Here is a 26,333-nt window from a genome sequence, read left to right as displayed (position 1 = left end):
AGATTTGCTCTTTTTTTCTATTTGGACCCAAACACCCTGTGGCAAAAAGGAAACAGCAACAACAGATAGCAAAAGGAAACAGAAAAAAATTGCTCTTTCTTTTTCCATTTGGATCCAAACACTCTATGGTAAAAAGGAGAAAAGAGGTTTAAATGAGTTTTTGCCAAAACTTTTGCCATTTAGATCCAAACATCTGTAATAGTAAAACTTTTGCCACTTTTGGCGAATAATAAAATTTTTACTCTTTTACGCTTGAATCCAAACGCTACCTAAAAACAGTACCTAAAGGAAAAAAGGGAGAGTGGAAGCGGCAATGGCAGGCTGGCAGCTTGGTGCTTAACTGCTTATCCTACAGGCAGGAAAAAGTCGAGAAGGCAGGCACGTCGCCTCGTTGCTACACGCCACTGATGCCTGAACCCTGCAGCCGTGGCAGTAACCTTTGTTCTACAAGTCACGCCATCGGTCTGTGTCTCTCTGACCGCAAAGACTTTCTTCACAAGTTGACCTGCCTGTCCGCCGCAGTGCTGTGTACTACTCGAGGCAGCCAACGCCCACGAGTCGTCTTCTGATCTTCTCGCTCAGGCGTCAAGATCCTTGGGTAATTTTTTACATATATAAATGATTCGAAGGTCTAAACTTTAATCCTAATACATCAAAAAAATTATTATTTAATGGTACATGTTAAATAAAATTTAATTATAAAAATTAATAGTAAAGCTCTTATGCTAATTCACGAGACAAATCTAATAAAATATATTAATTTATGATTAGCGGAGGGTCACTATAGCATCATTGTAGCAAATTATAGATTAATTAGGCTCATTAAATTCGTCTTGCAAATTAGCATCTATTTATAGAAAGTTTTTTAAATAGATTTTATTTAATACTTCTAAATGATAAATCTTTTTATATGATAGAAAACTTTAATCCTCCGAAACCGAACGGTACCTAAAACAGAAGAAAAGAAAAGGAGCCGCTGGGAACTTCACTGCCAATGTACCGATGGAGTGCCCAAGCTTGTCTGTGCGAGACGGAGATCACAAGATGCTGCTGGTAGTTTGATGGGTTTAAATAGTACGAAAATTTGAAGCTTCAGATACCTACTCATCCTTCGCAAAAATATAGCAGCGTCGCTGGCCTCTAAACATCGTGTCTCCGAAATCGCCTCCTATCTACCATTGACAATGTTTTGCTTGACTAACCCGCCTACTACCATCTAGCAGACTAGCAACACTCGCGCGTCTTGGCACATTTGTACAATTGTACCACACCAAGGGTCTATGCAAGTCTATTGTATGTAAAATATACACGGCTCGACTCTAACTCCAATCTACGTCCCATTTCGATGATAGATTTTTTTCAATACTCAAAAAACACCAGTAACATATTGAAATGAGATCATCAAAACCAGGCAATGCACCAATACTCAAAAACGCCAGTAACAGAAATTGAGATGAGGCAATCAAAAGTCAAAACCAGGCAATACACCAATACTAAAAAAAAAACTAGTAACCGAAATTGAGATAAGATCATCAAAACCAGGCAATGCAACTGACCAAGCATACAATAGCCTGATAGAACATGACTAAGGTATGCATACCAAAAATATAATGTCACAATACTTGGGGCCAATCCTATCCGTGCAAACAATACAATCACACATTTGCCCCAGCCAAATTTGCTCTAAAATTTCAGACCATCACTCTTGTGAAAAGAACTCATAGGCTGTATGGTATTTATCCAGTACAACATTGTAGAGTGGGTGGATGGGCTCCAGCAAATTGGAGTATGGGCCAAGCACATGCTGCGGTAAGGGGCATGAATCAGAATCAGTCGTGGCACTGTACTGGCTAACTGAGAGGCCACTGAGGCAGTAGCATGAGTGGTAGTGATCTCTGTTCTTTCCAGGCTTATCCCTCAATCCTCCCTCTAGAACCTGATTTACAGAAGTGGTTGCATTCAGATGTTACTTGAGGAAACTTTAAATGATAACACGGCATTACAAATTTCATGTTCTGGTGAGAACTCTGCATATCAGAAAAAAGGCATTGCATTAGTTTATCTCACCTGAGCACAAAGCAGGATGTATTGTTGCAGGGCAATGTTGTGGAAAAGTGGGCCAACTTGGTTGCTCCGTTGAATAAAATCAAATCCAAACTTTGCATAATCCACAGCTTCGGGGAAGAAAAGGCAAAATACATGAGAACGGTGACACAAAATGGAGCATATAAAGACATTGAAATGCACAAAATTGTATAAACAGTATGAGACATTGACATTAATCTGTAGTAAGTAGATCAAGGTTCTAAAAATAGATTACTGGTACAATTTGATCACCAATCTAATAGCAATCATACAGCCTAAATTGCCGGATTAAGTTGTAAGTGCATTGCTGCATGGTATGCCCTCCCTCTCTCTTGTTGGCAAGGAACAATAAAGTAGTTTTGAACTTACCATAAACAAAAAAATAAACTACTATTTTCATTTCATGAAAAAAAATATGGACAATCATGAGTCTTACCAGAGGAAGATTTTTCTGAAGTGCACCCAGATGAACTAGTGCCACATGCATCCTCTCCTGATGGCTTTTTGCAGGAGTATGATAATTTCAATTGCTCGTCAATAATCATAACTAGCTTTTGTGTTAAAGCAATGGCAGCACCCTGGTGACACAGTATATTTCTGTCATATGGAATGCAACATGTGGAAAAGATAAATGAATATCCTTAGAAAGCCATTACCTGCCAAAAGGAGTAGCAACCATCAACCAATTTATTAGTTCGTCCTTGAAATCCACATTCCACTCCTTGACGAAAGGCCACCCAGTCCTAAGTGGTGAAGTCGTCAGCAGCAATGCCAATTGGTATTGTAATAGAAAAAAAATGTTTTATCACCAAACACATACATATCAACTACATTTCGTGCATTTAGTAACCAAAGGACCTAAATGAACGACTTCATGGTCTAAAAACAATAAAGTCAGTCACATAACTACACACATCATAGTAGAAGTAAAACTAAATAAAGACGGAGGAAGAGGTTGTCTTACTATCAAGCAAGGCAAGTCAAGTTTCTCTGCCTCATTAAGCAGGATCAAAGCAGCCAACCCACAGAACGTGTACCTTTATAGAAAGCAGCTTTCACTTAATGTTCTAAACAGATAAATTAGAAAAGTAACAGAAATAGTCAGAAACGTACCCACCATGAGCTTCAGCATGAGGTTCCCCAGCAATACCACCTTCATAAGTTTGACATCTGGAGTCATACGGTACATGGATTGAGCAATCATTCAATAAAAAGGGACTGCAACTAAGCAACAACAATTTTTGCAATTGAAAAATTGACGGTCGTATTAAACAAACAGAACCTTGCTATGTAATCACCAACACCTTTTGCCAGTTCCACATCGAGAATGTTTACGAGGCTGGCCACCTAGTGTCAACATGAGGATATCTCAGATAATTGCAAAGAAATCGTGAAGGACTACAGAAAACTCACCGATATAGCAGTATAGGAAGCCCGAACATCAATTTCACCACCATCATGCATTCTATGGTGAAGAAAAAATGAGTGGCCGGCATCAGCTCAGGACGAGCTATATATGAGAAACTAGTGATTTTCATCCATTTTTTAGGCCGATAGGATGTGTACCTGAAAGCACCCGATTCATCTTTCATCCGAAGCATAAACTTGTATAGGTTATCCCTGAACAACAAGGTAGATGTCACTAACCAAATGACTCGTACAGTTATATGTAAAGCAGATCTTGTTGTTGCAACCATAAGAGTTACCTATTTATTGATGACAGTGCCCTTTCGCTCCCTATAGTCACAAGTGTATTTACAGCAGCATAAGTCGTAGCTAGATGAGGCAACTGTAAAAGAGGTGGGCAAAAGAATGCATAAAGAAAACCTTTATATTTAATCCTCATCAATAAGTCAACAGCAATGAACTCAAATTTGATAAATCCAGTAGCAAAAAGGTTTAATAAATAAAAATATGAAGAGGAGGACAAATGAAAGCGTCCTAAAAATGTACTCCCTCTGCCCCAAAAAGAATGCCATTCTAGTTTTGTCCAAAGTTAAACTATTTTAAGTTTGACCAAGTTTACACAAAAAGGTGCCAATATTTTTTTATACCAAATAAGTATGATTAGATTCATCATAAAAAATATTTTCATATTATACCCATTTGGTGTCATAGATGTTGATATTCTTCTCTATAAACTTGGTCAAACTTAAGATAATTTGATTTACGACAACACTAGTATGACATTCTTTTTGGGACAGAGGGAGTAATTGCTATCGAAAAGATATCCTTAGAGTATACAAAACCAAAGCATAGATGGATATTTCATACAAACAAAGATTTCCATTATTCTGAAATTTCTAATCATTTGACAGCAGCAGATTTCTTTTTTAAATTTGCATGGACATGTAAAGGTCAGTTTAACTTGTTCCAAGCAGGCAAACTAAAGAGGCATTTAATGTGAATGCCTGAACAAATATCTCTGTCCTCAGCATTTCACTGGACATGTTCAAATTTAATACATGCACTGCGTAAATCTAAATCTTATTTTAAAAAATCAATGGAAATTGCAAACTCGAAGAAATTATCCAGTCAAAAAGTGTGGGGCTCAAAAAGTTTTAGGGTTGAACCTAACCTGCCCAGGTCCACCGCCATATCCACCATCTTTATCCTGACATCGAGCTAAGAAGTCCACGATATCATCCTCGAGATCATCATCAAGTACTTCATCCAACAAAGCAAGTGGATGAACCATCCAGTAGCACAGCCATGGACGACTGTATCAATTAAAAAAAATACGAGAACAATTATGCATCAGTGGTACAAATTCCCCAGAATGTCCTGAAATAGAACTAAACGATGTAGAAGCATTACTTGGCATCGAGAACATGAAAGGCTGGCCCGAGATGCCTCAGCCCATGTGTCAGGTACTCGATATGCTGATCACGCCACAGCTCTAGCCTGCACAGAAAACAACTCAATAACCAAAGCTCAGGACGAGGAGGCAGCAAACATGGTAATCTCAAAGCTCAGGCGAGTGTTTGTGTATTCTCATTCCTCAAAGACGCTAGCACACAACACATAAACTGGCAGCATCATGCTTATGTAAGCAATAATTTTAGCAAAGCAACCAAATCAGGAACGCAGCCGCCCTCAACTATGCCGGTGCAATAGGTAAAGTTGTCGGCGAACTAGCGATTTGAAGCTAGAGTCTATCAAATTATCCAATCCCCAGACCAAATCCATGCCTAGAGATCCGCCACTCAACTATCGGTGCAAACAGAAGTACGAAAACGAGCCGTGCTCTAGGGGATGCTCACATGATGGATTTCGTGTTGGACGCAGCCCCGAAGAGGACGCGGTAGATGTCGGCAACCCTGGCCTCCACCTTCATCTGCTCCACCTGCGTCACCGTGAGCCTGGGGAGCTCGGGATCCGCCGGCGCCGCCGGGTCGCCTCCGGTGGGAGGCGCCGGCTGCGGCGAGGAGGCCATGGGCGCGGCGGCGGGGGCCGGAGTCGGAGGCGGGTCGCCGCCGCTTGGCTGGGCTCTCGCTTGCTGCGGCCTGCGGTTTCGGCTGCGAGCAGTGTGCTGCGGCCGCCGCGCGGATCCTCCTCCTAGCAGGCGAACCATGTGGCATGTGCCGTCGTGGTGGACCCGGACGCTTCCTCCTCCTCCTAACCAACTAACGCGTTGGGTTGGGCCGGCCCAGATAATGTTACTCGGCCCGGTTGAATTCCGCCAACACCCACCCGGCACGCACGGCGCCACCCCATTCCCCAGCCACACCAGCAACGCACGGCCGAGTACCTCACAGGGCAGCGCTTCTGCTTGGCGGCTAGGGGGAGCTCAGCCGCCGCCTTTGCCTTCGCGAGGGTTTTAGCGAGCAAGACACACGGGAGCAGGAGGGAGCGCGCCGAGAGAGGGACGCAAGGAGATGGCCGCCATGGTCGGAGCGCGCAGGGCGCTCCTCGCCGCCCGCTACTCCCCTCGCGGCGCGATCGCGGCATCGGCAACGCCTGTCCCCCCGTACCGGCTCGCGGATTCGCCGCCCAGGTACTCCACGCTTCCTCTGTGTCTCGTTGAACCCGCCTTGCTATTCCTTTTGCCAATCTTATTTGTATCTTCTCTTACCTAGAGTTGTGAGATCTGCTCATTATTTGGTTCTCTGCGAACTTTTGCTCGTTTGCTAAGAACAGAGTCGTTAAGTTCTTTTATATATATGAAAGAAAACAAATCGCAGATATTTCCATTTTTCCTAATAGCCAATAGTCTTGCTGCAATTCATTGAGGTCCAATTAGAACATGAAATGCAAAATATGAAGCTCATCCCCCCCCCCAACACCCACACACACAAAAAAAATGCTTGTTACTAATCTATAGCTTCAGTACTTACCTGATCCGAGCAATGATGCTCCTAAAATATTCCAATTGCTTGTCATCCTGAAAACACGTTTCTTACATCGTGCAGGCTTCCAGCTGAAAGAAGTTGTGTGCAGTCTTGGATTCCACATCGAGCAGCTGGCAACCTTGCATCTGAACGTACTGATGAAGACTATCACCGCGAGTGGGGACAAAACAACGCAAGGTCCTATGGGAACTCCCGTTCAAATCACTTCGACCACCAGCTTAAGAGAGATGCCCATTCAGCTGGTTCCACAAGTGGTGTGAATATTGGTGGTAGTTCCGAGCAACCATACAGAAGTGGTGCATCGTATGGCTTTCCAAACAGTAATCAGAATCAGACACATAGTGGTGCAAGAGCAAATAATGAGCAACCTGGATATAATGCAACACAACCTTATTATAGAACTAGTAGTGCATACAGCCAGCAAAGCCTTGGTGGACATCTTCCAAATGCCCATCAGCAGTATGGATATGGTAAAAGTACCCCAGCTGGGTATGGTAAAGGGCAAACTTATCATCATCCTAATGGATATGGTACATATGACTCTGGATATAACACCCAAAGTAACCGGAAGACCTATAAAGGAGAGGGAGCTACTACTGCGCAGTATGGATATGGTCCTTCAGGACAAGGTCCAAACTCAGTTGGAAATGGTCAGCAAGTCTTTCAGCAACAGCAATATGTTGATCATAGATCTAGGGGCGGTTATCCAGATAGACCTGGTAATCCAACCTCCCAGTATGCAAATCCAACTCATTTCAATAAGGAGCATGTTACAGGGTTTCAGCAAGGCAGCAATAGCAATTATGGATATAATGCTCCACAAGCAAATCAGAGCCCTTATGTCACTAGCCAAGTTGACACAAGGAGCACTCAAGTATATTCCATGTACCTAAATACAGATGTGCAACGCCTCCCTAATGGAATTCATCAAGAAAAACATTCACATGTTCAACCTACTACATCATTTGGGAATCACTTGAACAGTGCCCCTCATCAAGGTGGCGTATATTATCAACCACTGCCTGGCAACCCTTCAAATGATAGCTCACCTTCTGAAGTATCTAACGAAGTCAGCAGCAAACACAAAGGTACTGTTGAAGAACTGGAGAAGTTATGTGAAGATGGCAATGTAAAAGAAGCGATGGAGGTTCTGGCTTTGCTACAGGAAAATGGAACTGTGCTACATGCTTATCAGTACTTTAGATTGATGCAAGCATGCGGTGATGCAACTGCTCTTGAAGAAGCAAGAGTAATACATAGTCAGATATCTGAATCATCAATTACTGTGGACACAGATGTTCAAAACAAAATTTTGGAGATGTATGCTAAGTGCGGTTCAATGGAAGATGCTAAGAAGCTTTTCAGTACTATGGATCATCATAACTTGGCTTCGTGGAACACTATGATATCAGGTTTTGTGCAAAATGGTCATGGTGAAGAAGCAACTGATTTTTTCGATCAGTTTAAGCAGACAGGGGATAAGCCAGATCATGTCATGTTCACGCATATTTTCCTGGCCTGTGGAATTATGGGATCTGTTGATGAGGGAATGTTGCATTTTGAAGCAATGCAGAAGGATTTTGGTATAATTCCTACCATGGAACATTATGCCAGTATTGTTAGTATGCTTGGGCAGTCGGGCTACATTGCTGAAGCTCATGAATTTGTGGAATGGATGCCTGTGGAACCAAGCATTGAGGTCTGGGAAAATTTGATGAACATGTGTCGACTTAATGGCTTCTTAGAGCTTGGAGATCGTTGCGCTCAAATAATAGAACATTTGGATTCTTCTAGGCTGAATGAACAGTCCAAAATGGGTCTTTTCCCTGTCGACGCTTCAGACCTTGCAAAGGAAAAGGAAAGGAAAAAGGCTAGTGTGGCTGAAGCTAGGAGCAAGGTCCACGAATATAGAGCTGGAGATCGATCCCACCCTGACACCCATAAGATCTATGAAGAGCTGAGGTACTTGTCAGCTCATATGAAGGAAGCTGGATATATTGCTGACACCCGGTTCGTGCTTCACGACGTTGATCAAGAAACAAAAGAGGAAGCTTTGCTAGCTCACAGCGAGAGGCTGGCTATCAGTTATGGTCTTATAACAAGCGCTGTTCGTTCTCCCATTCGGGTTATAAAGAATCTTCGTTCCTGTGGAGATTGTCACACGGCTTTCAAGATAATCTCAAAACTTGTTGGCCGTCTGATCATTGCAAGGGATGCAAAGAGGTTCCACCATTTTGAAAATGGTGTCTGCTCTTGCAAAGACTATTGGTAAACAAGATATTAGAAGCCGACATTGTTAATTTTGATGGGAGCAAGAGTACTGTGGGCTGTTGCCTATCTAACATTTAGGTAACCACTAGTTTTATATCAGGGACATGTATGCTGTCATTGGTGTAATTTAGGCCCTTATTAGTATTCTGCTTTTCTGTTCATGCGTTTACAGGCCTGAAACGTTCTTTAACTGCTGTTATCCCTAATTTGTTACTTGTCACAGCAAAATAAACAGTTTGAGTGTACATGGTTACGAACCCCTGGTGGTAAGTGGACTCTGATTCAGATGACTAATTGACTACAGAGCTTTCTAACTTCTTTCTGTACACATTGCCTGGCTACCATGGGTGTGATTCATATGCCTGCTTGGCTTTCAGCTCTGGCTTAGGTTATGCCTTTGGCCCTGGAGCCTACTCCCTCTGTTTCAAAATAAAAATTATTTTACCTTTTCTAATACATTAGTTTTTACTATGAATCCAGACATAGCGTATATCTAGGTGAATAGCAAAATCTATATATATCTAAAAAAAACTAAAATAACCTATGATTTGGAACGGATTTGAGTATTTTGCAGTTAGAGAAGCAGATAAGAAAAGGTTATGTATTTGCCTTCAAATGCTTCCTATTCTGTTTGGCTCGCTTTGATGAAAAATATCGAAACCTAAGAAACAAAGTTGCGTGACTGCTTCCCCGGGGAACTCCCCCCTTGCGGTTTTGAAAACCTAGCCACTTCCGAACGAATGGTTTTCACATCAATTTTTCTTTGATTTTACAGAGGTTAAGAAATCTTATGTTCTAAACGTGGAACTAGAATGAGCACCGTCAAATAGAAACTGTAAAACCCTACAAAATACGAGTAAGCTATGCTACCGTGCAAGGCCAAATTTTTGAAGCCACATGTAGTATCTCTGATTTACTCAAATCTTCGCATGGAGTAGCCCTAGTAGATTTAAACTAATCGTCGGCAGTAGCGCTAGTTGCTACTCCTACCTGCAGACGGCAAGGCGTCCACAGGTTGTGTTATAGACCAGGTCCACCATGCCCCTCGGCGGCATCCTCTCGCATCTGCCAGCAGCCCGACAAGGGTTTTAGCGGAGACCGCAACATCGATGGCGGCGGCGGCTGGTGGCGGCGCGCGGCGGGCCCTCGCGGCACTGCGCTCCGGTTCCCCGTCGACCCTCTCAGCGACGCTCTCCCGCCAGGCGGCGTCTCGGTCTCCGGAGCTGGCCGCCGCGTCTCTCCCCCGCGCCTCTCGCCGGCGCCTCGTGATCTCGAGGTAGCCTGGCGGCGCTTCTGAATCTCCCGTGGTCTATTTTTGTTCTGATCCTTGGCTCAGATTCGGTGTGCTGGTTGTGTGCAGGGTGCCGGTTGCGGCGCTCGGCTGCGTGCAGGGTTCGCTGATGCCGATGCACAGCGCCACGGCGTCGGCGCTGCTCACCTCCATGCTCGGGCTTAAGCCTGGCTCTTGGGGCTGGCTCTCCGAAGGTAAATTTACCTCACTCTGTTTGCTCCATTTCTGTCCCGTAAATGATGCATGCCATCGAGACAGGGTAGAGAGTTAGAAAGAGTTCGAATGAATGAACCGTGATGGATCAGATTGGAATCTGATATGTTCTTCCCTTCAGTTTGGATACTCCGCCCCTGTATTCGAGGATAGGCTAGAAATCGAGGGAACTTCAGATATGAATGGAAGTATGCCTGAAGTACAAGTAAATAGTAATGAAGTATTGTGTTAAAATAGGCTACTGGCTAGTGCTATGTGTGTGACAGTGTCTAAAATTATATCAAAATGCTTGATTTGCTGCCTCTTTAGTAGTAATCTTTGGTGGATGGGATCGAAGAACTTTGTTATAATCTGCATCTGTTTTCTTAGTTCTTTGTATGTCATTTCCTAACAAAAAATTATTGCCACAACGGTTAGGATGCACTTAGTCACATGTTACTGTTTGTGGTGTAACTCATTTAGTGTCCTGACAATATCATTTGGCTAAGTTCAGATCATTGCTATGTCCTTTATTAAAATAGTGTTTTTACCAAAATAAATGTTTCATGACTATTGTTATCATCTTTATCCTTTCATACAATTGCTATTTATGCATTGGCACATTTCCCCACCTGAGTGTTTTCACTTAATAAAGATTGGCTATTTTATTTGCTGAGATCCTGAAACAATTATATATCTATAAATTATATTCAAAGGTCATTTAAGGTGTCTACAAGACCAAATTATTGTTACAGGCAGTTTGTAGTTTGGGCACAATGTTGTTTGGATCGCTTAGATGAAATTATATTTTCTTACCGAATGATTCCATTCTACTCTAAATAAGCCTGTGTTTTAAAGATGCAAGTCGTGTTTAGTACCTCAGTAAATTATATTCAGCGAGCACTACCCTTGAACTGCTTAGAAGCAGCAGTTTTAGTTCAACATTGGACCACTGTTTTCTGTGTATTTCTAACAAGTTTCCATTCATCCCATTTGTCTGCTTTGTTGTTCTAATCCTTTGTTTTTTCTGGTTTGCTTCCACAGGATTTGCTACGCCTCTATAACAGGAAGGTGCTTCAATCCCAAGAGACTGTTTTTTCGCCTTTCTGCTACAGGATTCCAATAACAGTAGCTGCATGCCTTTTGGAATTCACCATTTGGACTTTTGCTGATGCGATCTGAACTAAAATTCGCAGCCTAAAACTTAAGGTCTCATGTGCTAGCTATCTCATTTTCCATTATATCAACCGAATTATCAATTTTTCTTGTTTTGAGTGTGGCACGGGATTATAGTGTGACATCCTGACATCAATCAGAAGTGCAAAGTTATGTCTCGCAGCATGACCATACAAGTTCTAGCTTAGTGCCAACCTTTTGTCCTCCAGAGTTCTCTGCTTCTCTCGATTGAATCTGTAGGCTTCCTGACTGCTTGAGAATGATATTTACCTGTTCGTGCGCAATTGCAGTTCGGACGCTTCGTTGCAATCTAAGATATAATGTTTATTCTGATCTATGCGCTCTTTACATGATAACAGGCTATTGGAACAGCAGTCAACTGAAAGTATGCAGAGATAGATTCCATTTGCAATTTGCATGCCTAAAGCATAATTTTTACACTGTACATTTCCACCGCCCAAGTTCACTTTGAATGAACGAGGGTTAAACGAGAGGGAAACCAACTTGGTGCCCTCTTTTCCAACGCTCCATATCCAAAAGACCAAAACAGCATAATTATGGAGCAGCGCACTCGCGCCCTCAGCGGCAGCATAGCATCTCTGATCCAACGCGAAGCTCTCCAAGCTGTACAGAGCCGGTGTTTGCTGAAAATCTCAAGATCAGAGTTCACCGATCCCCACGTCGCTGGAAAGAGGAGGCAACGTGCCGTTCATTTGTCAGTCAGATTCAAGTGCTATAGCCATGACTGTGTCCGCATCCTTGTCTTCTCCTTCAGAATGATCGCCTGGATGCCACTCTGGCTCTGATGGTCCATCATCCTCTTCCGCACTCTGAAATAAATCGAACAGGTGTGCCCGTACCCCCTCTCGTAGCCATGAAGCTTCTTCATGGCAGAACCATTTGCGTCCAAACTAAGCCAGATAGGCATTAGTATCAGGAATCAGCATGTTAAGTAAACAAAAATAATGGAGCAATCTAACTTGTACCATGCCAAGACTCTCTTTTGTAAACCTCTCTGGCGCCTCTTGAATAAACTTGTCAATGTAATGAAGCATAAAGAGGCCACAGTCATACTCGTTACGCTGACGTGGCACCTGGCAGATGAAAAATAGAGAGTGGCAAGGTACATCAAAGAAAAACTAAATGCAATCAAGAGTTGTTGCAGTCATAACAAGTACTTGGAGAACTATAACTAGAATTCCAGGCTTCTTACCTCAACCTTTTCCCCCTTTATATTTCTTGAAAGACGCTTCCATATCATCCCTGAAAATGGAATATCATAAGAAGAATCCTTCCGTAGATGCCGCCATTCTGCTTCAAGATATCTGTAATAATATGAAACTCATGAAAGTTGCAGCGAGACTGACAATAGGTTACAGTTGGAAAAGTGGAGTTATAAGCTTTGTAACACGGACTACTAGCTCCATTCTTAAAGTCTACAGAACTGGGATCAAAACCAAACTCTTAGCATTGTATCAGTGATGATTAGATACCTCGCAACTGTGTCAAAAAGCTTTTGACTGTTATGAAGCCCAAGAGAGTCCAAGTGAAGCATAATTGGCCCTGAATCTCCCTCTTTTGTAGGCATGCAAACAATGATCAAGCTCCAGTGCATCCTAATTTGCATGACCATAATGTAATATCCATTAAATATGATGACATGGTATACCAAAACTTTCTTTCTTAACTGTTGACCATAATCCGTCAACTATATACAAAGGTAATCCTTCTTGCTGAGAAGCAAATGAAAAGCTTGCCCTTTCATACTTAAGTATTATCCCGAGAAGCAACTTACATTTCATTAATCGGCAAAATTATGTATGCTTTCTTAAAAATATCTACATTTCTCCACCATCTCCGTAACTTGCTGAATTGTGAGTCACGGTCACCCTAAAACAGAGGTGTAGGTGAGGGAATGATTGAACCAGTTTGCAAAAAAAGAAATAGGCTCCGTTTCCAAAGAAAATGACATGAAATTTTTTTTGGCAAACTGCAGATTTCCTGCTTTCAAGATTAAAGGAATTTAAAATTAACCAGAGTTTGCAATTTTGTGGATTCATCCTCCAAATTACTAAGGACCATTAAGGCATCTTATACAGTTTCTTGGAAATGTGTGATAGGAACACTGTTCACGATAAGGAAAAATTATCTCGATTCTGTGCACTAAGAATTCATCTACTGCATATTTTACTTTACATGTGTCAAAAAGGTCAAACTGATGGTATAGTACTATAGTTCAACCTGCAAAGGATGATATGGCGCATTTAAAACACAATGCTTGACTGCAGTGCAACATACCAAAAACATGACTTCTTTTTCTATGGGGTACAATGAAATTATCACATTAAGCCAACTCATGCATATCAAGCTGGAAAGGCATGGATGTGGTGTTTCTGAGTTTGGAAACAATCAATATAGGATGGAAACATAATAACCATACCAGTGTGGATAGTGCTTCTTGAAGTTTGCTATAGAAATATGTGTTAAACATGTACAAGTCTCCACGATGTCTTGATTTCTTGAGGTACCTGACATGGCCATAGTCAGGCTGGAGTGAATAGATATCAATTATTGAAACCAACATGGCAGATATAACTGGAATTTATAAACCATGGAAGAAACAGCTCTAATAAATGTATGAAATGTTGTAAAGTCACGAACACCTTCCACACATCTCAGTCATTGAACTTCAGCAAGTTATCAAGTAGGTTTTTTTTCCTCAAACCACTTGATAAGTCAAGCCATATCAAGTAGTTTGAGGCTACCAATTATTCCCTGTGGAAGCTGAGTGACAACGTTAATATACTTCGCTTCAAAAATGATGCTTAGCCAGAAAGGTGGAATCTAAAGTCTTACATTCCAAAAACTATAAGAAATCTCAGGGGGCACAGGCATGAGCGCAGATCTGCCGTGCATGCTGAAGAAAGCAGAAGATTAAAAAAAAACAGTACAGAAAATGGAAAAGATTACTTACTGAAGGCAAAAATTTATAACAGGTGATTTCAAATATTCTTCAGGTTCGAGACATTTCATGTCAGAGTAAGTCAGCTCAACAGCTTCTGGATCAATTCTGTCGACAAGTATAAGGATATCAGACTGGATGGAGGTAATCTCCCGATGTACAGATACCTCAATAACAAAAAATGATTCCGACCTTGAAGGATAGTAGATCTTTGACTCATCCCTACACAAGCGCAATTTCATTAATGGAACAATCTATAATAGCTCGCCATCTTACACTATAACTGATAGCAACAAAATGTAACATGTAGAGATACTATCACTGCAGGCTCACCGTTTATTAGATATCTCAACATCAGCAGCAGATCTAGCATGCTCTGTATCATCATCATCATCCAAGAGAACAACATCCTGAAATGGGAAGAATTGAATTTGCAAGTGTAGCAAAAACAAAAATTGTGACAAAATCAATGAAGTCTCAATTATTAACCAATATACAAGAGTACATTAGTTGTGATTTTCTTTCTATTATGTTTTCTTTTCTTACTTAAAAAGCTCTGTGATTTAGATCATTGCATTTATTGTTAGGAAAAAACTACACATGGATAAAATAATAAAAAATGCATCTGCACTAATAAGATTAGACCATAAATTCTAACTCTGAGTAATACGAAATATTGTTTATAGTTTTATACAACTGATTCATCAGGAGTTAATATTAAGAATCACAGTAAGTGGAAAATAATAACCAGCACATTCACCTTTTTACACTTAAAGGATGCGGAGGCCTTGTTTTTTGTAAGGTTTGACCTGCAAATGAGATTTTTCTTTTTGTCAGAGGAACACATTGATTTTATGAAATGTACTACTTCGATGATATATCAAGATGCCACTTCATTATTCATATAACAATGATAACAACAAAAACAACACATTTCAGTCCCAAGCAAGTTGCGGTAGACTAGAGATGAAACCCAACAAAAGCAATAAGAAAAGAGGGTGTAAATAGTAGAGGTATCACTTGTAGTAATGAACTTGAAAGATATGGCAGTCTAATTGCCATAGGGTTAAGGTTACAAACTCCATCAGGTTAATCCAAAGGGCTGAACAAGAGGCACTATAACAGTATATGCAGGCTACAGCACCACTGCCAAACTATTTACCAGCAATTTTCCTGGCTTGTTTGTAACAAGTTATTGACTACAGAACAAATATAGCATTTAGATAAATGCACTTAACACGTACAGATGCAATGAGATGAATGGTAATTATTCGAATTCACCGATTACAATAACCTTGGGGGAAAAACAAAAGGTCTCCTTGTCTACAAAATAAGAGTAGAAAAGAAACACACCAAAGATGGAATTCCCACCAAAACTTGTTTCTAATGAGAATCTGAGACAGTTATTGAACATGAGAGAAGATACTAACTTTGGGGCACAGTGATTCAATTTTAGTGATAGATAAATGAATTACAAGAGGAAAGGGAGGGAAAATTTGTAAATGATAAACCCAGTGCAAGCGTGAACAGTAAGAATAAACAAAGGAAAGAAACAGGAGAGATTAAAAGGACAAACATTGGAGCAAATGCAATACACCAAGGATAAAGTAAAACATCTACAGTTGGCAAACACAAACGGGTTGATACAGAAGAATATAAAAATGAAAAGCAAAAAGAAAGTGGACCAAGAAAAAGGTGTACATACCTCCTGTTACTACCACATGTGGCATTTTCTTCAAGAAATTTGGTGCATATGCCCTTTGAGTCGAGAGTGTTATTTTCCTGAGGATTTGTGGTGCAGCTCCTTAAAGTTGATTTCTTTGTTGTGTCAATATCCGTATTTAAAAGCTCACAATCTGTACTCTTTGGGAGACGTGCAGAAGTTTTCAGTTGATGATTCACTGAATATTTTGCTATTAGACCATCTTTCTTTGGGCCCATGACAGGGTAAGCACATTTGGCATGGCTTAAAGAATTTCCTTCTTTACATGCTGCGCCCTTAACCTAAATACAATCAGTAGAGGTAGTCACAACGTCTGTAGAAAGGTAAATCTTAAGAAAAAAGAATATTTGAAAAACATATCATTAAAACTTGCGGAGTTATAAAGGCGTGCCTGGGTATATGTCTTTGTAGATGAAGTACAACTTAATTTCTTATAGTATTTGCCAGCCGTACTGTCCAAAACTTCATCATCATGATCTGCGAAAGAAAGGCCAACAGTATGACTGATTGCACAAGAACAAACTTCCTCCGGACAGGAGGCAACAAAAAGGAGGATTGGAGTAGCCAACACTAAAATGTGTTCATTTAACAACACCATAAGACATAACAAATAAGCGGTGATCCTTACAGATCAGCTGAACTACTCAACACAAAGATTCAAAGTATAAAGCAGGCAGATCTAGAAGTTTGTACAGTTCTATTGAACTCATGATATTTATGAATTTGCAGTGATCCAGCAAGCAGAAGGTAGATTGTTGACCTCTTACACAGACAAAAACACTTATTCCATCCCCTGAAATGAAGTAGGAAGATATAACTCCCATGAGCTCTACTGTGTGTTCTAGTAGCATATAATGAGATGATCACTTCTGTCAAGTGTATCCACTTCTATTTCCTATCCTTTAGGGTGAAGTTGCTTACAAGTTTGAGGCTTGGGCATATCTGAGAGGTGCCACACTTAGACAGATATGCCACCAAATGTTCAGTTAGTTATCTCAGTCAGCAGGTGCCAAATGGCCACACTACAATAGTGTGCATTCTAATAGAACTAGGATACATTTCTGCAAGGTTATTGTATAGGGCGTTAGGGATGACATATGTCTAAATTACCGCTTTCAGTTTCTACCTTTCAGATGTCAAAATCTGCCAAGTGGCAGATAACTAATCAAAGCAGAATAACATGGAAACTGCAAAGTACAGTGCCATGTTGGTTAAAAACAGACTTGTATGCCTCCTTTTACCTAACCATGATTGCAGTAGAGACACAAAATGCATGGATGCTCTTTTGTTATCCTAACAACACTAAGCATTTGAGATCATAAACCCACGACAAAACAGTATGTCCATCTGGCCTTATTAATGACGAGCAATGGTTATAAGGAAGATAACCAACAAGGCCTAAAAAAGAAACGGACCAGAACCAACAAATAAATGCTTAAATCTTACTGAAGTCATAGACATTTCCCCCGTTACCACAGGTAGACTTAGCTTGCACTGCCTGTCTCCGAACTGTGTCATCCTAAAATAATGAAAAGGAAACGTAATGCATTGGTGCAAATGAAATATGCTAAAAATAGGGATGTATTTGGTGCAATCTAGGAAAAACCCAACATGTAATTGCAGAGTCTTTCAAAAAAAATACTTTTGTGATCATAAAGACAAAATTTCTGCTTTCAAGTCCAAGCAAACATCATCATGGGAAGAAAGCTGCTTATGTATCCACTTAATATGTAATTGCTAACTGATAACACTATCGCTTAGATCTCTCTAAGCAAAAATATATATATTATGCTTTTGTGGATCAGATACAACAACATCTCATTTCTATCTACTGTGAGGAACTAAGCTCAGTTGGTGAGGAGTAAAATGTCATCTCCAGTTTGAATGGCTATTTCTTGTTAATGAAAAAAAACACCTATCTCCTCCTAGGATGATCTTGTTTCTTCATCCACTACACTGATATGTAATGGCATTTCCTGAAAACAACTAAAAACCCAACTTTTACCCAAAACTTAACACTAAACCCCACAACTCTGAAATCCATGAGACATCTAGCACATGATTCATGCAGCCAAATCACCGACCCAACTGTCAGTAAGGGAAATCCATCGGACATCCTAACACATGATTCAAGCCTTTTATACAACCAAACCCAAAACAGAAAGGGGGAAAAAGTACACGGATTCGAACCCTATATGATTGCGCAAAGCCCAGATTTTGCTCACCTTCCTCTGCCTATCGGCTATCCGGCGTTCAAACTCCTTCTTCATCCGGCCGACGAGTGCCCGCATCTTTTTACCATTATCCTCCGTCTTCCGGAGTACACCCTGCTGCAACTCCCCCTCCCAAAATCTAATCTTCGCCCCCAGTTCCTGATCGGTTTTGTCCGAGAACTCCACCTCGCCCCCGCCATCATCGCTGTCGCGGTGGGCGCTCGCCGCCGCCGGGCGATGCGGCGTGAAGGGCAGAGAGAGAGAGCCGACGACCTCCAACTCCGCCGCGGGGGAGTTGGGGTCCATCGCTTGCCAATCGATGATCATCCCACCTTTCGGCGCGGCCATTGCCGCGGCCGCCGGGCGGGTGGGCGCGGGACAGGGGGAGGCTTCCGTTTCGGCGATCGAACGGGACGGGGGGGAGGGTTTTTCGAACAGGGGTGTGGGCTTGTGGGAGGGGAGGGTCGGAGGGAGGAGACGCGGCGTGAAGTGGGGGAGTCGGAAGAACGGAAAAGTTGGGAGTTCAATTCTTCCTGGCGATCGTAGCCGTGCTGCGTTGCTGGTGCAGGTGTGTGTGCTCCTACTTTATGATAAAAAAGAAAAAATTCATTTTACTTCTCTCAACAATTCACTTTATCCATTTAATATTTTAAACAAAATTTAGGCTCGAGCTATTACCCAGAACTATCTCAATTGATCTAATCTACCCTCTAATAATATTTCTCTTTTTTATTTCTCCACTTACAAGTGGAATTTGAACTTTAAATTTTACAATGTAACTTATAATATGATGCCCTATGTTAGAAAAATATATTATAACTTTTTATGAATATTTTTCATGCAAAACTGTATTTTTTGATAAATTTCATGTTAAATGTTTCCAGATTATAAAAATAATTATAAAATATTCTTAATGTGTTTTTTAACATATGACATCATGTTCCCTATATACTCACAAAATTTGAACTTAAAATTCAATTTATACACGGAGAAATAAAAAATAGAAATATCATTGAGGGTAGATTGGACTAATTGGAATTGTTGGGGGAGTAAATTAAACCTAAATTTTGTTTAGAAGGATAAGCGGACAAAGTGAATTGTTGAATGGAGTAAATTTTTTTCTAAAAAAAATACTACTGCTGGAGAGGGAAATGTGTTATCGCCAGCTAATTTTGCAAAGGAATATATCAGATTTGGGTACTTCTCCCTTATCTCACGTCTGGAATTTTATTGTCATGCGTCTCTCCAAATCTGGCCCTTCTGCTCTAGCTCCTGCAGCGGCAAGACATGGGATCCGTTTGAGATCATGCCGGTTCATTTTCGCGCCAAATTGAGGGCAAGATGGGGCGGGCAAATCTTGCACCAGAAAATCAATGCACCCTCGTATTGAAGTGTCGCATACTGCTGAAAAAATAGCTATAATTAATGAGATATAAGTCTTGATCTTTAGTGAGTCTTTAGTGAGTGAGAATTAAATCCGCCACCTTTAATAAATAACTACTCCAATTTTATTTTCGGGGCATGCTTTAACTACCCCTGCATCGTAAGATGGAGGCATCCTATCAACAACTTCGCAATTCCATATTTATGTACAAAAAGTTATGCATGGACTGCATCATAGCAAACATTTTAATATCTTTTTTATTATTTTTATCTCAACGGCCTAACCATATCATATCAAATGCTTCAGACCAAATAAAATAATGGCAAAAGATTGTAAAATATGTTTGTGATGTAAAGTTCATGTCGCCTATCTCCATAAAATTATTAATTCGAAACCATAAATTTACGTGTAGAATCTATTCATTGCAGTTTGAATTCTAGACCTAGCACGTGTACTACTCGCGTTCACCGGAAAATGTTTCAAGAATTAAGGCCGCCATCAGGGGCGGACCTAGGACCCGGACTGGGGGTGCTGCAGCCCGGGTCCAGCCTCAAAACTCTATTAATCTTCATGTGGTGAGTAGTGAAAATTAGCCTATGCATCTTTAATTATGTCCATATAACTCATACATTAGATCAATTTTCATTGGTGTAGCCCGGGTCCAACTCAAATTGTGGCTCCGCCCTGGCCGCCATCATCATCTTCTTTTCATCGGCAGGTGACGTGTCAAGAGAAAGAAAGAATAGCAAACGTGCAGGGTGTTACTTGGGCCAAAATCTGGAGTGGAAAGGCCTTAGGTTGGGCCTGTCTATATCTTCTTATCACGGAAAAAAGGCCCCCACACGGCCCAGCCTGCCGCAGGCCCCCTTCTGCGCTCTAGCGTTTTGCTGCTACAGTGTCCGTGTGCCCCTGCTAGTACAAGGGTACAAAATCTGGATCCCTGCCGATCGCTGCCTCCCTCCCTGACTCCCTGTATCGATTAACCTGGCTGCGGTGAAGTTACACGACGAGCCTACCACAGATGAAGTATGGACACACAGATTGGCGGCTGGATCTAGCCGTCTAGCTAGTAGTACCTCTTTCATTTCAAGCATGCTCCATTCAGCAGGCCAGCGTGCTCGCAAAGTGGCATCATGCCTGCAAGATGCAACGTGGAGGCGAGATAGGGATGGCAATTTTACCCGCGGGTACGGGTACCCATCGGGTACCCGACCCGTCGGGTACGGGTTCGGGCACGAAAATCTACCCGCGGGCAGTACCCGTACCCGACCCGAGTTCAATTCGGGTCGGGCGCGGGTATCACTTCTTACCCGTGGGTAACCGTTGGGTACCCGAATAGTACTGTGCATATTTTTTTTGGCCCATAAAGCTAACAGCCCAGTGGACCACTGCCTCAGACAGCCCATACATTATAAGTCTCTTGTGTGAATTGTGGGCTGATGGGCAGCCATAAATTTCAATTGTATATATGCAGAATTTTTTTTGAAAGTATATACATGGCACATGCATAATTGTTGTATAAACTGCTATATAAACTGCTGTTTGTGTCATACCCGACGGGTACCCGATACCCGTCGGGTACGGGTACGGGTAGGATTTTGTACCCGCGGGTACGATTCGGGTCGGGTCCAGCCTGCTGTCGCGGGTACGCTCGCGGGCGGGTATTTGCTTTACCCGACCTGAACCCGACCCGTTGCCAACCCTAAGGCGAGAGGAGGATGACGGCTTCCCCGCAGGTGCATGCCCCCAGGCTGGCTGGCAGCTCGAGTTCACGTTGCACGTAAAAGAATGACACGGCATCACGAGCGCCGTACCTGGCTTCTTGTTTGTCGCTAGCTTAAAGCAGATTTCATGGAGTCTAGCGGCGTGGAAAAGATGGCCCAATGACATAATCGTCCAAGAAGCGGTGGAGAGTGAATTAAAATATAGAAACTAATATATACAAAAGTTTTATCGAAATAAATTTTGGTTCATGAACTACTAATGACTAGGTAGGTTATAGTTAACAAAATATAAGTATATCAGAGAGACACATGTACTTATGTGTTGAGCGGACTGCATCTGGATTTATATATTGAATGGATTGCGGAGCTCTCTGCATTTTGTTCAAAAAAATTTCGCGCGCCAAGGCGAGGCCGAGCCCTTTATGGCCCCTACAGGGCTCCACCACTGCGTGAAGGCTCCAAGCGCACTCCACTGCGTCGAAAGAAGGGAAATTGATTGATGCCACCAAGAAAGTATCAATCAATTTGAGAGAGTATTTCGTTTCTTCTGTTACACATCCTGAGAACTGACCTTGTGATCGTGATCGGTGAATTTTACTGAATTCCAGTTCACCATTAGATCTCACAGTTCGGCGGGTGGCGGCGTGAGGTGGGGGAAAGTGGAAAGGCCCAGAAGTTGGGTTTCCAGGTTGGGCTAAAACCTCAAGTTGGGCCCTGTCGTGTGCGGCCAACCTGCCCCGCGCGCGCGCGCGCTCTCTCTCTCTCTCTCTCTCTCTCTCTCTCTCTCTCTCTCTCTCTCTCTCTCTCTATTTTACTCTCTGGTACCTCTCTACTGTCCTATGAGTTCAAAGCTTGTTATATATTGATGTTGAGTTATTGACTTTTTTTATAACATATTGAGTTATTGACTTGACCGAGTCAAGGGTACAAAAAAAAAACCGGAGGTTGGAGGCTGGATCTAGCCATCTAGTTAGTAGCTTCCACGCCGCTGTACCAAACATGCTCCGAGCAACGGGTCACCGCGCGGGCATCATGCATCCGCCGCAAGTGCCTCTAGGGTGGCAGCTCAAGCAAGTTGCACACGAATAAAAGAATCCTGCGCGGGAGTGTAGTGTGGCACGCTTGGTCACTACTAGCACGCCCTCACTAGTTTAAGCAGATCTCGTGGCCTGGTGTGAAAAGGATGACCTAGTGTCCTAATCCTAGCACTCGATGACACACACATCCTCGGGCGACCGGCCAGCTGCCACGTCAGCGGTGGTCTGGCCCTGTCCGCAGGTCGCGGTGCCGAACTGTTTGACTCGCTTGCGCACGCACTCGTCATGTGATTGATCGCCGAGTTTAGTTTAGGCGGCCAACAGGGACGACCGGCCGGTCTCGCGTCAGTCCAGGTCCAGATGTTCCCAAATGAAACGAAAGTTCACTGTCCTCACGCACAAAGTCCTTGGTACGGTGTGACGTGGAGGAGCCGTCGGGTGCCTCGCTTATTGATTGTTCGTGCACGTCACGTATGGCCGCCGGAACTGGACTTGCATTATTACCTGTTCCATTCATTGAACTCAGAGCGATAAAAAGGATGAAAGGCTTTAGTAGGATAAAAAAATGAAGTAGATTTTCCTTAAAAAAAGGAGCAGGAAAGGTCTGAATAAAGAATGCTTTGGTTGACAATTTGACATGCATGCTAGTGAAGCATGCAGCGGCAGCAGCAGCACTGCCGGTGCTGCACCGCACTACACTTGTCCAGTGTTTCAAGAAGGCTGCTCCGAGGCGCGGTTCCCAGGCTAGACCGCTAGAGAGAGCATGAAAGAGTGTTAGTGTAATGTTATCGCAAGGCGCCCATGGTTTCCAGTCCAGCCTTACGCAAGCAAGCCGGTGCAGGTGATGGCATCCGAGGAGATGAAAAGGTATTGGTTGGTAGGGTGGGGAGAACGTGAAGCGAGCCGGGGCGGGGAGGGAATCCCATGGGCATTGGGCAGCAACAACCTGCCTGATGACGTCCTCGCTCAGGAACAAGAATGGATCGACGGCGCGTTGACCTCTTTCCTTCCTTCGATCCGCACGCGTTGCTCGATTCGCCTCCAGCTCCAGTCCTGGGAATCCGGCGGCGGTCAGCTCAGCTCAGCCTCACCTGGCTGGCTAGCAACCGTGGTGACTGGTGACTACTGAGTGCTGTACTGGCACTGCGATGCGGCATGCGGGCCACGGTCAGAAATGGACGCGGTTTTTGGTGGCGGTCGGGGACTCGGGGGCGTCCGCTCCCTTGGCTTTGGTTCGCCAAGTAAAACGGCCGTCCATCGGGGTCGCCACATCGCTGCCTGGGGCTCCACCGGGGGCCCTGGTGACCACGCTTTTGTTTCCTCCGTAGTTGTTCTGCTTGCTGTTTGCTCATTATTCCCTTTCAGCTCGGGTACATTGTTTGTACCTGCAGCTAGTAGCTTTGCATCCCCTACATTGCACGCGTGATTGTTCGATATGCCGTTGGTGTAGCTACTAAACTAAACTAGTACTCCCTCCGTCCTGGTATATAAAACGTAATCACCTCTGGTTTAAAGACCGAGAAACGTATTTAATTCTCTCTATCAACGATAGTATTACTAAATACTAACAACAGTATTACTGTATCGATGTACGTGCATATAGAGAGAGCGTCTTATATTATAGAATATGAGTAAAAAGTGGTTACGGCTTATATATTAGAACGGAAGGAGTACTCCGTAGCTAAACACATCGCGGACAAGTATCCAATCAGCTCGAAATATACGCTAATATATTTTTATTTTTTTAATGGAAGGAATCGAGTAATATATGAGGAATATTGTTCTCTTCTTAGTCTTAGGTGCTGAGTTTCGGAATACAGTGTGGTTCTCTTGACGACACCGGGTCCTTTAATTTGGGCCAGAATGTATTATGCACTCCTACTGACGGTGGCACGCCTTTCTGCTAAAGAAAACCATTGACATGCTGCTTTCAAAAAGGCTGTAGAAAATACGTGTTCCTTTCACACGGTGTATGATGTACCATATGATAGAGGCGAGATTTATTCGTATCTTGATTTGGTGGTAGGGCATGCACGGTTTGAGTTCTATTTAATCTAACCGAGGCTGGCAGAAACCAAGACAATGCTTTTATATGGAGTGTAGAGTAGGCACTTGCTGAACATACAGAGAGGCTTCGTTTATGCCTGTAAATTTATACTTTTTTTAAGAGGAAGTCTGTACTAAGGCACCTCTTCAAATGGATCTTTAGTTCGGTGGTCGAAGCCGGGCGACGTGCTCCGGTTTTTTAATAGTACCGTCAGCATCTTCTAAACACTCTCACAGTGCCTGTAGATACGAATGGCAGTTTCAAACTCAGAAGATACTTATCAAAAAAAAAAACTCAGGAGGTATTGTTTGGCAGGTCTGAGGCGCTGCGGGTCAGGGGACGAATGGTACGATGGCCTGGTCCGGTCTGTCGATGTCATGGTGATTCGTACGGTGGGAAAGGGGGAATATCTACTGGATGATCTCTTTCCTTTTGTTTCGGTGAGTTTAGAATTCACACAGCAGCCCAAGAACGTACTGCACGGGCAAGGCGAGGTCACGTCATACACCGAACAATCCGAAAGAGGGAAATGCAATGGGATCCAGAATGTCACGCATGACTCAGCAATCATCTTTAGAGGATAAAGAACAGAGTGTAGTCACATAAAATGGTGGAAGCCAACTTATAAAATAAATCACATGATTTTTATACTCCGTGTTTGAAGTTACCGTCCACATTAACTTTGCTTTTACATTGTAATAACTACGATCTAACCAGAATGATATTTTTATCAATAAAACATCCTAGTCTTAATAATCTTTTTCCAAAAAAGGACAAGATAAGTCAATTCTAAATATAGATTTTGAAAAAAGGTTTTTCTGAAAGCAGTATGTTTCGTAGATTTGCTAGAATTTTAGATTTTAAGTCTAATAATGACACCAGAAGTTCATGTTTATTGCATGCAAACTCATGTCGCCGTTACTGGTTCACACCAAAATGACCGCGAAAATAACTAACACAATCATCAAATCCATATCCATGATTTTTTTTAAAGCCAAATGGTGTTTCAAAGAAAAAAAACCACAGCCATCCAATCCAACCTAGCCATCAAAAGGCACCCAAAATCCAAAGATCCCCGGCGGGACCCACCTCACCTCAAACGAAAACACCGCGAGGCTGGACCCTTTTTTAAAAACCAAACTCCACGTAGCCCACCACAATCCAGGCAGCAGCAGCGTTACCCCCTCTCTCACCGTCATCCATCGTACGCCGTGAACTATGAACGAACCCATGGCCCTCGCGCTACAGGATGAGCTCGAGCTCGAGCTCTCCCGCGCCGCGAGCAACCAAACAAACCCGCAACTTGTTCGGCTCGTTTGCCCCCGGCGAACAGCCCGCGGCGCCATCAACACGGGGCGCGGCCGAGGCGGGTTCGGAGTTCCTGCCGCTTGCTCGCTCCCACGGTTTCCAGTTTCCACCACACCAGACACCACCGCCCCGCCGCCCCGCGAGACGGGACGCGGACGCGGACGGCGAGCCAGCGGTGGGTGCGGAGCCACTAGCGACAACATGCACGAGAAATACCACCGGATATTTTTAGCGTTTTCCCCTCGCCCCCCAACTCCCGATGCCGCTGTAGCTGCACTGCGCGCTCTTCTCAGTCCAGCTATCCCCCATAGACTTCGCACCAACCCCTCGCACACACCAAAGAGGAAAAAAAATTCATTTTTTTTCGTGGGAAAAAGGAGCGAGAGAGAGAGAAAATTATACTCCTCCCTCCTCTACTGTCCAACCCCGGACACCAAGGCAGGTCAGGCAGGCAGGCGGACAGGGGGGAGCCAGGAGACGAGCTCGGCGAAGCTGCTGAGGGAGACAAGCCAGCTGCTGCTGCTGCATTGCGCTGCATTGGGCGGGAGGGCTCGCCGCCGCCGGGGGA

General features: G+C 43.1%; 4 protein-coding genes across 4 annotated transcripts; 2 read left to right on the top strand and 2 right to left on the bottom strand.

Moving 5' to 3' along the window:
* Positions 1-1,497: 1,497 nt before the first annotated feature.
* LOC112895850 (protein farnesyltransferase subunit beta) lies at positions 1,498-5,672 on the bottom strand. The gene is made up of 13 exons (XM_025963848.1): positions 5,349-5,672; positions 4,903-4,989; positions 4,664-4,805; positions 3,792-3,874; positions 3,652-3,705; positions 3,499-3,550; positions 3,368-3,432; positions 3,199-3,255; positions 3,050-3,122; positions 2,742-2,828; positions 2,522-2,663; positions 2,068-2,174; positions 1,498-1,936 (listed from the first exon to the last, which is right to left on the bottom strand). The coding sequence occupies exons 1-13, from the start codon at positions 5,657-5,659 to the stop codon at positions 1,700-1,702; spliced, it is 1,497 nt and encodes a 498-aa protein (XP_025819633.1). The 5' UTR covers positions 5,660-5,672; the 3' UTR covers positions 1,498-1,699.
* Positions 5,673-5,814: 142 nt separating this feature from the next.
* LOC112893715 (pentatricopeptide repeat-containing protein At4g32450, mitochondrial) lies at positions 5,815-9,030 on the top strand. Its single transcript, XM_025961177.1, has 2 exons — positions 5,815-6,082; positions 6,498-9,030. Exons 1-2 carry the CDS (start codon positions 5,964-5,966, stop codon positions 8,707-8,709), a joined length of 2,331 nt encoding a protein of 776 aa, XP_025816962.1. The 5' UTR covers positions 5,815-5,963; the 3' UTR covers positions 8,710-9,030.
* Positions 9,031-9,300: 270 nt separating this feature from the next.
* Positions 9,301-11,681, top strand: LOC112893716 (protein NUCLEAR FUSION DEFECTIVE 6, chloroplastic/mitochondrial-like). Its single transcript, XM_025961178.1, has 3 exons — positions 9,301-9,984; positions 10,069-10,193; positions 11,236-11,681. Exons 1-3 carry the CDS (start codon positions 9,818-9,820, stop codon positions 11,253-11,255), a joined length of 312 nt encoding a protein of 103 aa, XP_025816963.1. The 5' UTR covers positions 9,301-9,817; the 3' UTR covers positions 11,256-11,681.
* A 90-nt stretch (positions 11,682-11,771) lies between these two features.
* LOC112894598 (ubiquitin-like-specific protease 1D) lies at positions 11,772-18,708 on the bottom strand. The gene is made up of 14 exons (XM_025962362.1): positions 18,278-18,708; positions 17,499-17,571; positions 16,444-16,529; positions 16,035-16,333; positions 15,090-15,138; positions 14,663-14,739; positions 14,522-14,551; positions 14,342-14,437; positions 13,808-13,895; positions 13,163-13,257; positions 12,861-12,983; positions 12,581-12,692; positions 12,354-12,461; positions 11,772-12,278 (listed from the first exon to the last, which is right to left on the bottom strand). The coding sequence occupies exons 1-14, from the start codon at positions 18,611-18,613 to the stop codon at positions 12,084-12,086; spliced, it is 1,767 nt and encodes a 588-aa protein (XP_025818147.1). The 5' UTR covers positions 18,614-18,708; the 3' UTR covers positions 11,772-12,083.
* Positions 18,709-26,333: the final 7,625 nt, after the last annotated feature.

This window comes from Panicum hallii, chromosome 5 (genome assembly GCF_002211085.1).
Source record: "Panicum hallii strain FIL2 chromosome 5, PHallii_v3.1, whole genome shotgun sequence".
NCBI classification, from domain to species: domain Eukaryota; kingdom Viridiplantae; phylum Streptophyta; class Magnoliopsida; order Poales; family Poaceae; genus Panicum; species Panicum hallii.
Note: the sequence above shows the minus strand (reverse complement) of the source record. Positions and strands in the feature narration are given on the sequence as shown.